The 12,800-nt window shown below is 46.5% G+C and overlaps 1 protein-coding gene across 6 annotated transcripts in view; it reads left to right on the top strand.

Annotated features, from left to right (window-relative positions):
- The window catches only part of GALNT12 (polypeptide N-acetylgalactosaminyltransferase 12), a 48,144-nt gene that overhangs the window by 3,567 nt on the left and 31,777 nt on the right, over positions 1-12,800 (top strand). For all 6 annotated transcript variants that reach the window (XM_073876672.1, XM_025888132.2, XM_025888131.2 and 3 more), the window contains exon 2: positions 9,188-9,357. In XM_073876672.1, the coding sequence (XP_073732773.1) occupies positions 9,188-9,357 (170 nt within the window). The remainder of the gene's footprint in view (positions 1-9,187; positions 9,358-12,800) is intronic.

The following is a 12,800-nucleotide window of genomic DNA, read 5'->3' as shown; positions in this document are numbered from 1 at the left end:
TCAGTTTGTTTCCTGAGATTAAGAATTCCTCATATCAGTGAGGTCATATGATACATGTCTTTCTCTGATTGACTTATTTCACTCAGCATAACACCCTCCAGTTCCATCCACGTCGTTGCAAATGGCAAGATCTCATTCCTTTTGATGGCTGCATAATATTCCATTGTGTATATATACCACCTCTTCTTTATCCATTCATCTGTCGATGGACATCTTGGCTCTTTCCACAGTTTGGCTATTGTGGACATTGCTGCTATAAACATTGGGGTACACGTACCCCTTCGGGTCCCTACATTTGTATCTTTGTAGTAAATACCCAGTAGTGCAATTGCTGGATCAAACGGTAGCTCTAATTTCAACTGTTTGAGGAACCTCCATACTGTTTTCCAGAGGGGTTGCACCAGCTTGCATTCCCACCAACAGGGTTCACACGCATTTTTAACCGGTCTTTATACTACATTGGATGAACCTGTTACCATAGGCAAGGAGTCGGGAACTACCAAGGGACTCTGGCTTCTTCTTCTTGGCGACTGCAAGCCTTGAGACTGTGTCCACTCTCTTGGACAGGCCAGACCCGTAGGGATGCTTCAGCATTGGCTCTAATTCCTTGCAACTTGGTGTAGACCGCAGCTCTTCGGTGAGTCTGATAATTCACAGGCCAGTGAATTAGAGCACAGTTTTATTTCTGTTATTTCTTTTGCGGAACTCACAAACACCATCTCCTTTGAGCCAGGCAAGGAGATGGAACTTTCACTCTGAGATGGCAGTAGGCCAAAGTGGGGAGCCAGAAAGCTGGATCTGTGGCCTAGGGGAACTTTGAGAAATACTGATGCCGAGGACTTTCCCCAGAACAATTAAATAGAATTTCTGTAGGTAGGGCCTAGGCTGAGGCTGATGTGCAACTAAGGTTGAAAGCTACTGTCTTAGGGTCCGTGGGGTTTAAAAAATTACTCAGAAGATTAAGGGTGGGTGCTTTTGAGCAAGTGGGAGAATACCAGAATTAGGGAAAGTAGGGATTCAAAACAGATGGCCTGTCCTTGAAACTAGCGATGACATCACAGTCAGTTGTAAGGTGTGTCACTAGTAATGATTGCTAATGTTGTGCCAATATTTGCAAAGAGTTTCAGTTTTTATAGCTCAGAAAAGCCTTGAGATAATCACTATAATGTCATTCTTGTTTGCATTCTGAGCTGTTTAGCAAGTGAGAAAGACACTGTGGAGTGACAGTGCCCTTGGGGCTGTGCATTTCCACAGGCACGTGGATGGAGATGCCATGTGTGAACATCAGACGTTCCCTGCCATAGCAGAGGGATTTTGAACAGCTGTTTAGGAAAGTGTGCCAACAATACATAGGTGTCCCTTGAATGCTTGCTCTCGTGTTAGCCTCATTAATGCTATACCTGCAGATGTGTATCTGAGTTCAGGGATCAGGACTTGGGTGCTGGGATGCTGAAGAGTTTCAGAATAGCTCTAAATAGGTAATTCAGCAAACAGAGTAACATCCTTTCTTTGAATCAATGCTTTCAGTCTGCAGAACATGTTAGGTTTAGTTAGTATTTTCCTGATACCTTTTTCTATCCTTTTACTGTCATTCATTCTGTGTCCTTATGTTGTAGGCATGTCTCTAAATAGCATGTCACTTGATTTTGTGTGGTCATTAAAGAAAACATCCAGACTGACAATCTTTGACTTTTAATTAGCATGTCCATATATATATATTTTTTCTCGTACTTACAAGACACTTTAGGTCTGATTTGATTATGCCATCTTATTTTATACTTTCTAATTGTTTTTGCTTTCCCCCTCCTTTTTTTTTATGCTGCTTTTTGAGCCGATAGAAGTTTTTCTCTCCCCCTCTTATTCCACTTTTTTTCTCTACTAATTTGGCAGTTCTATTGTTTATTCTTATCTTTAGCAGTCAGTTTGAAACTATATATTCGAGTCAGCAGGATCTAAAGTTAATCACTAGCTGTGGACCTTCGGGTGCTTTAACATTGGTCACCTTCCTTCCCAACTTACGTGCCATTTTACTCCAGGGTTTTAATTCTGTCTTGCTTTTTAAGCCAACACATTAAAACATTTAAAAAATGTGGTATTTTTTTGTTTACGTTTACGCACAAGGTTATCATTTTTCTCTGTCCTTCATTCATTCCTGAATGCTGGGTGGTCTTTGGATCTCAGAGAACTTTCTGGGGTTCTTTTCCTTCCTGAAGCATGTCATGTATTCATTACTGTAGAGAAAGTCAGTGTTGTGAATTCAGTTTTACTTATCTGAAAATGTTCTTATTTTGCTCTTGTTCTTGAAAGATAATTTTATTTGGGTATGTAATTCTATATTGGTAGTTTGGCATTTGAAGAGAATATTCCATTGTCCCCTGACTTGCACCATGGCTGTGAGATGTCAATCCTGAGTGAGATTTGCGGATCATTCTTATTTCTTTGTCATTCATTCAAGGGTGTCTTTTATTTATTTAAGCATCTTAAGCATACTTATGCTCTGTGTCTCATAACTCTAATATCTAGATTTGTATTTTCTTGTTGTTCCTGGACTCTGAGGACTTTTTTTTTCCTTTCCTGTAAGCTGAGCCATGCATTTAAAAGATGTTTTTTAAAGTATTTTATTGAGAATTTTTTCCAGCGGGTTTCCCCAGGCATTATAAATCCTCCATATTGCCAGAAGTGGAAGTTCTACATTCACTTAAAAAAAAAAAAAAAGACCTATTTCTCTATTAGTCATAGTGCTTTTGGTTGAAAGTGACTGAAAACCCAATGCAAACTGATTTAAATATAAAAGAAAATATATTGACTTTGATCACAGAAAAGTCTGGGATGAGGACTAGGTTCAGATTATTCTGGGCCCTGGATTCAGTGACTCACCTGATATCATCAGGAGAATGTTCATTGGTCAGACCTAGGGGGCATGTGACCTTCCCAGAGGGGTCTGTGTACGTGTGTGTGTGTGTGTGTGTGTGTGTGTGTGTGTGTGTGTGTGTAGCCTTGCACAGACCATGCACACTGAGAGTCTGGGAGACATGGTTCCTGAAAGAGAAATCAAAATGCAGTAACGTGAAGAAAGGAGAAAGGATTTTGGGCAGGCAAAACACATCAAGGTACATTATGACCTCCCTGGCCTGTTCTGCAAAGGATATGGGTTTTTCTTTTTTTTAAAGGACATTTATGTGATAACATGAATACAAACATAAAAGAAGATGAGGAGGCATTTTCTGCACCCATTCGTTCACATCCTTATAATACATGGACATGTATTGTGCTAGTGAAGGTTATGGTCCCCACCCAATAGGGTTGTTACGGAGGGAAAGTGGAATAGTGCATATAAAATGCTTAGCACACTGCCCATGATGTGGTCAGCACTCAGCACATGTTATTATTACCAGGTACAGTACAAAGCATGCAGAAAATAGAGCAAAAGCCAGAATTCAGCCGCTGCCCTTACAAAGCCCATGAATTATACCAGAAAGTTAAAGAGAGGACGGCTCACTCTGATTGAGCAGTGAATTTGGCTCTGAGCTTCCTTTTGTCCCCTAGGCAAAAGTGGAAGCCTGAGTGAAGCATGCATAGCTGTTCTTGTCTAATTAGAGGGTGTACCACTTTTGATCAGTCAGGAGAGGGAGAATGAGCAATGCCATATAATTCTTTTATATTCCATCATAGTGGCTAGGATAGGGATAGGCACATAGGAATGGTTAATAATTTTTTCAGTGAATTGATTCAAACTGAAAAGTTGGGTAATTGAATCAAAGACAGTTAATTCACAATTCTAAAAGGTTGGACTTGTACATTTGTAAAAGTCTTTCAACTTGTTTTGATCATGCAATGAAAGTGAATTGCTTATTTCTTTTCAGCAGTGTTTGTTTTGCAACCTGAACTTTTGGAAACTTAGTTTAAAAAGGAAAAGGGAAAGTATTTTTCCTGCAAACAAACTTAGACATTCCAGAAGGATATATTCAACTTCATGAAAGAGAATGCCTTTAAGGTATGTTTAAAGAAAGAAGGAGAAACTCTATCAGGCCAAGAGAAAAGGAGTGGTCAGAGTGTGATATTATTGCCCAAAGAGGACATTTGCCATGGGACGCTAAATAAATAGGATCCAGCCTTTTAAAAATAATCTTTCTTTGTGATTATAAAAATGATGCATGTTCATTGTAGAATAATCTTAGAATGCAGAGAACTGTAAAGAAGCAAGAATCCGCAATAATCCCGCTGCTCAGAGATCTCCATTGTTAACATTTTTGGCATATTTCTTTCTACTGTGTATTGTTTGTGTGGGAGCATGCTCGCGCACGCATGCTGCTGTTTATAGATTTGTACCCTTTTTTTTTTGTGATTTACCATTACAGTGAAGTTATTTTCCTTTACTGTTAAATAGTCTCTGAAAACGTGGTTTTGGATGGTCTTGTAGCCTTTCTTCACCCAGCTGCCCCGCGTTTCACATTTTCTTGTTAGACCGTTGGAATTGTTTATAGCTTTTTGCTGTTATAAATAATGTTAAAAAGAAAAAAAAATTTTTTAAATATTTCATCTATTTGACAGAGACACAGCAAGAGCAGGAACACAAGCAGGGGGAGTGGGAGAGGGAGAAGCAGGCCCCCCACCAAGCAGGGAGCCCGATGCGGGGCTCGATCCCAGGACCCTGAGATCATGACCTGAGTGGAAGGCAGACACTCAACGACCGAGCCACCCAGGTGCCCCACAAAGAAAAATTGTTCACCACAGGTTTCCTTTGGGGTATCTCTGATGATTCCCTTAGGTGAGAAGTTCTTTGATACATTGATACGAGATTAAAGAGAAGAGGAACATTTTGAAGCTCTGTGTATGTTTTGCCAACTGGTACCTGGCACTCCTCTGATTTAAAGGGATACAGATAGAGTACCTAGACGTTCTAGAACAGTGGCCTTGGGCTTTGGGGTTTTGCAGAGCAGTGAAAACATGTAAAAACACTGAGGAGGGACAGACATCTGGTCCCGGTGTTATTTGGTCAAGCAGAGCTTTTTCTGCCCTCCTACTTACTCTCATTCTAGAAGAAACACATTTTAATACTGAACAGTAAGGATGTGATTTCACACGAAAGGACAGTTGTTAAAATTGAATAAAACTTGATATTTAAAAACCTATTTACTGTCCTTATTTCCATTCATTCCTCCTTGGACCTGTGTACGTTTGGAACTAAATTTCTGCTTTTTTTTTAAATAAAAAACTATTTTTAGGTTGCACAGAAACACATTTTTTTTTCATGGAGTATAAGCAATTAATTCTTTCCAAATCTTCTAGTGGGCTCTGACTCAGTGCTACATAGCTTTTCCATGCACCCTGGCTAAGAGTCAGGGGCTTTTAAGATGCAGATACATTATCAATATGTTTCTACATACATATGTTTTCCATTTGTTGTAACATGTATTTGGAAGAGGGCAGCAATTTTGTGGAAGTGGGGAAGAGCGAGATGGGAGAGGGCCTTAGGGCCGCTAAGCTCGAGATACATATTTTTAGAATCAGAATTGGCTTGGTGTTTGGATATACCCTTGGCAACATTAACATTTTTTTCTTCTTATTGTATGACACTTTTGATTTTGAAAAAATTCAAAGCCAGAGAAAATTTAAGAATAGCATAAGAAGCTCCTGTTTATCCTTCACCTAGATCCATTGATTATTTTGCCCCATTTACTTAATTTCTCTCTCTCTCTCTCTCTCTCTCTCTCTCTCTCTGCTATAGTATTATACACATTTGAGAGTAAATTTCAGCAATAAACACCCTTGATCCTTTGTTACTTCCACATGCATTTTCTAGGGACGGGGACATTTTCTCGTGATACCATGATGTAGTTATCAAATTGAGGAAGTTTATACAATACTGGATTTTTTTCAACTGTGCCTATTTTTGGAGGAGCTTTTTCTTCCTGACCGGTATCTAATCGAGAATCAAGTGTGACATTTATTTGTTGTGTCTCTTTAGGCCTGTCTCTCTTAGGACACCAGCATTTTTTAAGAGTACAGGCCTATTGGTTTATAAAACATCTTTCAGTTTGGGCTTAGCTGAAAGATTCCTGGTGCTTTATTTCAGCATATGCAGTGCCATACACTTAGTAACTTAAAGCAACAATAAACATTTGTGATTTCACATAATCTCTGTGGGTCAAGAATTTGGGAGTGGCTTAGTTGGGTGGTTCTGGCTCTGGATCTCTCATGAGATCACAGTCAAAAAAATGCTGCCCGGGGCTTTCATCATCTCAAGGCTTAACTGGGGCTGGAGGATTTGCTTTCAAGGGGGCTCATCCCATGCTGGACAGTTGGGACTGGCTGTTGGCTGGAGGCCCTCACCACAGAGACCTCCCCAAAGGATGCTTGAGTCTCCTGGCCTCACTGCATGGAGCTGGCTTCCCCCAGAATGGGTGGTCCGTGGGCAGGAACAAAGAGGAAACTTCAGCGTCTTAGGACCTGATCTCGCAAGACTCATACTCTTACTTCTGCTGCATTCTGACCCTGCACGGTGGTTTTAAAACATATCCACAAAGTCTTTATTCTCCCCTTCAAAGGATGGAGCCGCCTTCTCCCCTGGAGTGCGGGCTTGACTCTCCTCTGGGGAGCGCAGTGCTAAGTGACAGCTTCTATGCACCGGGCTAGGAGCCTGTGTGTCCAAGGACTCAGGTCCTGCTGCCCGGGCTGCTGGGGATGCCCTCTCGCTCCACAATACCAGAGCTGCCACACTTGCAGCCTCGGCTGGCTTTTCCTCAAGTGTCCAGAGCCGGGCCTGCAAATGCAGCAGGAGTAAGAATGTAAAGGTGGCTGAGAAGAGCCAGCCTCCCACAGAGTCTCCCGGAGAAGGCTGTTCTATGCGAGAGCCATCCCAGTCACAGCAGGGCCCTCTGCAGAAGCTGACGTTTAGGAAGAGGGCCTGCAGCAGGACCCTGAGAAAAGCACAGGAGAAATTGCCCATGGCTTGTCGGAAGGAGGGCTAGGCAGGGAGGGATGGTGTTGGGATCTTCACCTGAGCGCCCTGGGGGGCGAGAGTGAGCCAGAACCCTACGACAAGGGCCCTGGGCCCAAGAACCTTGGGCAGGTACACACCTTCCGGCATTCTGTGAATCGCCCATGTTACTCACCTCGCTGAGCCCCGTTTCAATAAATGCCAACATAGCACGTGTTTTTGAGTTAAAGTATTAATATCATTAATTTTAAGTCTTTTTTTCATATTTAAACATTTCTGAGATTTGGAGACATCTTAAAATCAACACATCCTACAGTTAGGTGACATGTGTCCTCTTAGAGATTCTTAAAAGAATGGTGTGTCTTCCAACTGTTGGCATCTTAATTTTTATGAAATACTGTAGATTGGAGTTATGGTAGCGCTAAGGAATCACTAGTTTTTTTAAGGTGTTTCGGCTTTATAGTGTTTTATTATAAAAAAGAGTCCTTATCTCTTAGGTCTATTGAAATATTTATGGATGCTCTGCTATGTGGGGTTTTGCTTGACACTAGTCTGGGATGGAGGGTGTGGGTGAGGGCTTAGATGAACCAAGATTGACCATGCATTGAGAATTGTTGATGTCGGGCCCAAGGTCCCAGGACTGTCTTATAATATTCTCTCTACCATTTATATGTTTGAAAATTTTCATAATGAACTAAAGGGAGAAAAACCACAAAGAAATAAAGTGCATACCTAAAGGGCTTTCTGTCTGCTTTTTGCAGGACCGGGTCCCTCAATATTCAGGTCTCATCCTCCATGTCACCTCCTCTAAGAGGCCCTCCCTGATTACCTGTTCTGTGGTTACTCCCCTTTCCCCTTCCCACACCCCTCAACAGTTGCTGTTTTGCATCCTGCTTTTCTTCCTAGCACCATCGCCGACTGAAATTACTGATATGTTTGCTTACTTGATTATTGTCCCCTTGCATGTAAGCTCTGTGGGAGCAGGGTGGTTGTTGTTTTTTTAAACCCAGCACCTAGTAGTCTATCAGGAGATATTTGGTGACTGACTGGTAAGGGCCCCCTGGTACATTGCTTGGCCCGTGGCAGACAGTTCACAGAGCTAGCTTCACTCCTCATGCTGCTATGTTCTGCATCTCTTTGATGTGTCCCCGGCCTGTCTGTAAGGCCTTCCCTTTCTGTCCAGACAGCCTGTCCTCTCTTCAGCCTGCATGCCCCTCTCGCTTTGCCAGCCCACCCTTCCAGCCCCGGGGTCCTGCAGGTGCCCCTCTTGGGCTTCTGTTCCTGCCCCTCTCTGGCCATTTCTTGCTGATGAGTTCCAGGCATGGCCCAGTCCCTGGGATGACCCTGGGAGTTTGTCATCAGCTATTGTGAGGAGAGACTTCTCTGTCAAGTAGGGAAACTTCCCTGTAAAGTAACAGGAAACCCTACTAAAGAACGAGGAAGCTTATTGGTTCCTGTCACTGCCAGTCAAGGCACATCCCCTCACCCTACCTCTCCCCCCCCCCCCCGGCCACCACAGAGTGGATTGAGGGGTGGCGTGGGTACTCAAGGGGGGGTTAGTCAGGGTCCTCTCCGGAGCCCTTCCAGACTGTTCTAGCATTCTAGCGGCAGCTCCAGTTTCTGCGTCCAGCGCACTGCCTTTGTGAGCAGGGACATGCAGCTGGGGTGGTGCTGGGAGGGCAGTGAGACTCCAGCCAGTGGCCAGAGCACAGCGAGTGACACCTGCTGGAAGGGACGCATGGCTAGGGGCCCCTCCTGCAGCCAGCAGCTGCCTGCACCCTCAGGCCCAGGGACAGAAGGAGGCCAGAGTGTGCCAGGTAGAGAAATGGGGAAAGGATGCTCCAGGCAGAGGGCACGGTCTGAGCACAGGCCTGGCAGTTGGCCTTGGGGTCAGAAGGGAGCAGACCCCGGTGAGAGAGTGGCAGTCTCCCTCCCTTCTGGTCTGCTTAGCTTGTCTGTCACTCAGATCTGAAAATTGCCCTAAAGCCTAAAAACAGCATCCCACCGTTCAAGCTTATAGGGTGTCATTTTAGAGCCTTTCTTAGAATCTGTTAGGGTTCCTAGTGGAACACAAGGTGGGGATGGGGGGCTCTGGAAGATGCCAGCAGATGATTTTCCATTCCCAGGAAGAGGCCTCGAGACTGTGACCCGTGTCCCCTTTTCGCCTCCCTCCCCAGCACCAGCCTAGGCCTGGTACACACAGTCTGCAGCAGGTTCTCTATTCCTGAAACTGTCTCGTATTTGCAGGTGCAAAGAGAAGAAATATGATTATGATAATCTGCCCACGACATCTGTTGTCATAGCGTTTTATAACGAAGCCTGGTCGACCCTCCTCCGGACAGTTTACAGTGTCCTCGAGACGTCCCCAGACATCCTGCTAGAAGAAGTCATCCTTGTAGATGACTACAGTGATAGAGGTGAGCCCCCGCCGTGGGCTCTTGGAGGGGCCTGGCTTTCCACGGCGGTGCCTGGGAGGCAAAAGCATGACTTCAGAGGGGTGGAAATGTGGGCAGAATGGGCTTCCTGTGTCCCCCTGGGCCCGGCCCCTGCCCTCAGGGGGCTCAGAGCCTGCTGGGGATGCAGGGGTGCTGACAGCTCTACCACATGGTGCTGCAGGAAGATGAGGCAGTCGGGAATAGGGGCTGACCTTACATCTTGGAGGGTGACTAGTTTGTGGGCAGCAAAGGTGGAGGGAGGGGTTCTGATGGAGGCACAGAAGGTGGAAAGGCTCAGAGGCACAGTGTCACATGGGTTGTGTAGGATCTGTAGGTAGTTCAGGAAGGCCAGAGGAGCAGCTGCTTCAAGGGGAGCAGGCAGAGGAGAGAGGTGAGACCTGGGGAAGGGTGCAGGTATTAGAAATGAGGTCAAATTGGGACTTTATCCTGAGGGCAGGGAGACCAGAGGTGGGATTTTAAACAGGAGAGCGGTTTTGCCCTTTGAGGTATCCCTCTAGGCCCAAGATACCTGTGGGTGGAGAATGGTGTATGGGGGAGCTCTGCGGGGAGGCCAGGGACTGTAGAGGTGGCCTAGGGGAGAGATGGAGGCTGGGAGTCAGGTGGGAGTAGAAGGGAGGGGTGGGGAGGGGGAGGAGGGACATTTGAGACATGACATCTGGAGGAGCTACAGGCTTCTGGCTTGGGTCTCTGGGTGAGTGGTGGTGCTGTCCCAGAGCTGGAAAAGCCACCCAGGGCAGGAGTGACAGGTCTGGGAGAGGAAGGGGGCCATTTGGCTTTGGATGTGTTGAGTTTGAGATGAGATCAAAAAGGGGCAGCCCAGGGGTGCTTAGGTGGCTCAGTCTGTTGGGCGTATGACTCTTGATTTCAGCTCAGGTCATGATCTCAGGGTCCTGAGATCAAGCCCAGCGTCAGGCTCTGTGCTCAGCAGGGAGTCTGCTTGAGATTCTCTCTCTCCCTCTCCCCCTTGCCCCACTCTCTCTCTCTCTCAAATAAATAAATAAAATGTTTTTAAAAAGTGGGGGGCAGCCCAGACAGAAGAACTGAAGCCAGGGAGAGACATTCCATTGAGAGGGTGGCTGGCATCCCTACAGGCCTGACCAGTGACCTGGGGTCCAGCAATTCACATGCAGTTCAGGGCTGGCCTTGATTTATTCAGTGAACACTTTGTGAGTTTCTACTGTGTGCCAGGCACTGTTCCAGGCACCTGGATTCTGTGGGAAACACAAGTCCCTGCTCTCATAAAACTCACATTCCGGTGGGTAGAGATGTGAGTGGACATGGTCAATGAACGTGTAAAGAATAATATAAGACAACACAACACAATGTAAAATAGCATAGCATAACATAATGATATAGCAAATGTAATATAGCAAGGTAGAGAGTGCTATGAAACAAAGTGGGAGCAGGAGAGTAAGTGGAGCTTGGGCACAGGCCCTCCTCTAGCTGGTGGAAGCCTCCCTGAGGAGGTGGTTTTAAGCCAAAAGCTGGGATGTAGAGAAGGAGGCAGCCCAGCAGCCGCAGGCGCGGGAAGGAGCTGGGGTGAGCAGGCATTCCTCGGGACTGACCATTGGCCGGTGGGGAGGCGGCATGGGAGACACTGTTGCAGGGGTGGGCAAGCCAGGCCAGTAGGGCCCTGGGGGCCACTATAAGGGGTGTAGGCTAAAATAGGGGCCTGATGGGAGCCGTCTGAGGGCCGTTGAGGGAACAGGAAGGTCACTCGGTCTTGGGCTTTCTGCACTGCCCCGTGGGGCATCGCTGATGGATGGGGGGGTGGGGCATCGGGGCTGCTGTGGTCATGCCCCGTGCCACATGACGAGCTGAGTGAGGGCAAGCTCAGCTGAGGGGACATGTCAAGGCCATAGCCCATTTCAAGCCAGATTACCATCCCTGGGCCACGCATAAGGATAGCAGCTCCTGCTTCCTGGGCATCTGCTGCTTCAGGCTCTGGGCCTGGCCTGTCGGACTTCAAAGCCTGGAGTATGTGTCCTAATTGGGGGGTGTGTTTGGCTGTTCTCACAGAGACTCAAAATAACAGTGATTTACACAGGATAAAAATGATGTCTCCCACATCACATATCTTGCATAACCGTCTAGGGCTGGAGTGGCGGGCTTCACAGCGTCAGGGCCCCAGCTCCTTCTGCTCTGTAGCTCCACATTCTCCAGGATGTTGTGCTGCCTTGTCTGCATGCCCCAGGCTGGTTCTTCACCTTCTGCTCGCTCCCGTTGGCAGAAGGGTTGCCAGGGGCTGGGGAGCCAGACCTGGAAGTTGCCCTCATATCCCACTGAGCAGAACAGGGTTACTTGGCTGCACCTGACTGCAAGGGAGGCTGGGAACGGGAGGCTCTATGATGGGTGGCCATGTGCACCCACGGGAAGAGCGTATGTTCGGCCTCAGCTGGCCTTCTCCGTGAGAGTATGCAGGCCAGGCTGGGGTTTGATGTGGAGTGATGCCACCTGGCACCGAGTTCTGGGGTGTGGGCACCTGGGCCTGAAGTGAGCTTTACCGTGAACCTGTCATGGCACCTGGGACAAGTCACTTGTCTTTTCCGAGCCTCGATTTCTCATCTGTGAATGGGTTTATCCACACTTATATCAGAAAGCGGTGAGGAATAAATGAGATCATGCACAGGACAGAAACTCCATGTCAGCCGGCACGCAGTAGGTACGCATCTCTGTTTCCTCTGGTCCTTTCCTGCCAGGGCTGCTTTAAATCAGTGTTGGCACTGGTTCTGGATCACACTGCACAGGCATCCCAGCTCCAACACTTTGTAGCTACACCACCTTGAGCAAGTCCAGTGTCAACCTTGGCCTCAGCCCCCGTAAAATGGGATAACAGTTCCTACTTCATAGGGTCATTGTGAGGATTGAGAGAAAGGTGGGTCATGTGCTAGGCCAGTGCCTGGCGTATTGTTAGTGTTTGTTAAATGGTAACTTGTCCTTTTATGAAATATTAAACTGTGGAATGCCGAAAACATTTCAGAAATGCATTCGTTCAGAAGCAAAGATCAGATTATTTATTTTGTCCTCATAGGATGGAACAGCTCCTCAGCGGGCAGGGCTACGGGATGAAACCCTCCCCGCGCAGCTCCGTTCTCTCGAAGATGCCAGTGTAAGGCACTGTGGGGCCGAGGCTCCCTCCCCATCATGGTAACTTGTAGAGTGGGCAACATGCCCACTCAGCCTGTAATGAGATGGGAGCCCTGCCCTGCCCCTCCTCCCTGCTGCCTTCTCTGCGTGTCAGTCTGAGCTGAATGAAGGGGTGTCAGCTCCTCAGGGCATGGGAAGACCATTCAGACAGACATAAAATTGATGCTGACCAAATCCATAAAGAGTGCAAGGAGACTACACAGGCATTTCCTTTTTTTTTTTTTTTTTTTGCACCTGCAATTTCGTGTATGTTTACT

This window comes from Callorhinus ursinus, unplaced genomic scaffold, assembly GCF_003265705.2.
Source record: "Callorhinus ursinus isolate GAN/ISIS: 27379988/994484 unplaced genomic scaffold, GSC_fseal_2.0 scaffold24, whole genome shotgun sequence".
NCBI classification, from domain to species: Eukaryota; Metazoa; Chordata; class Mammalia; order Carnivora; family Otariidae; genus Callorhinus; species Callorhinus ursinus.
This window is presented reverse-complemented; position numbering and strand designations above follow the sequence as displayed.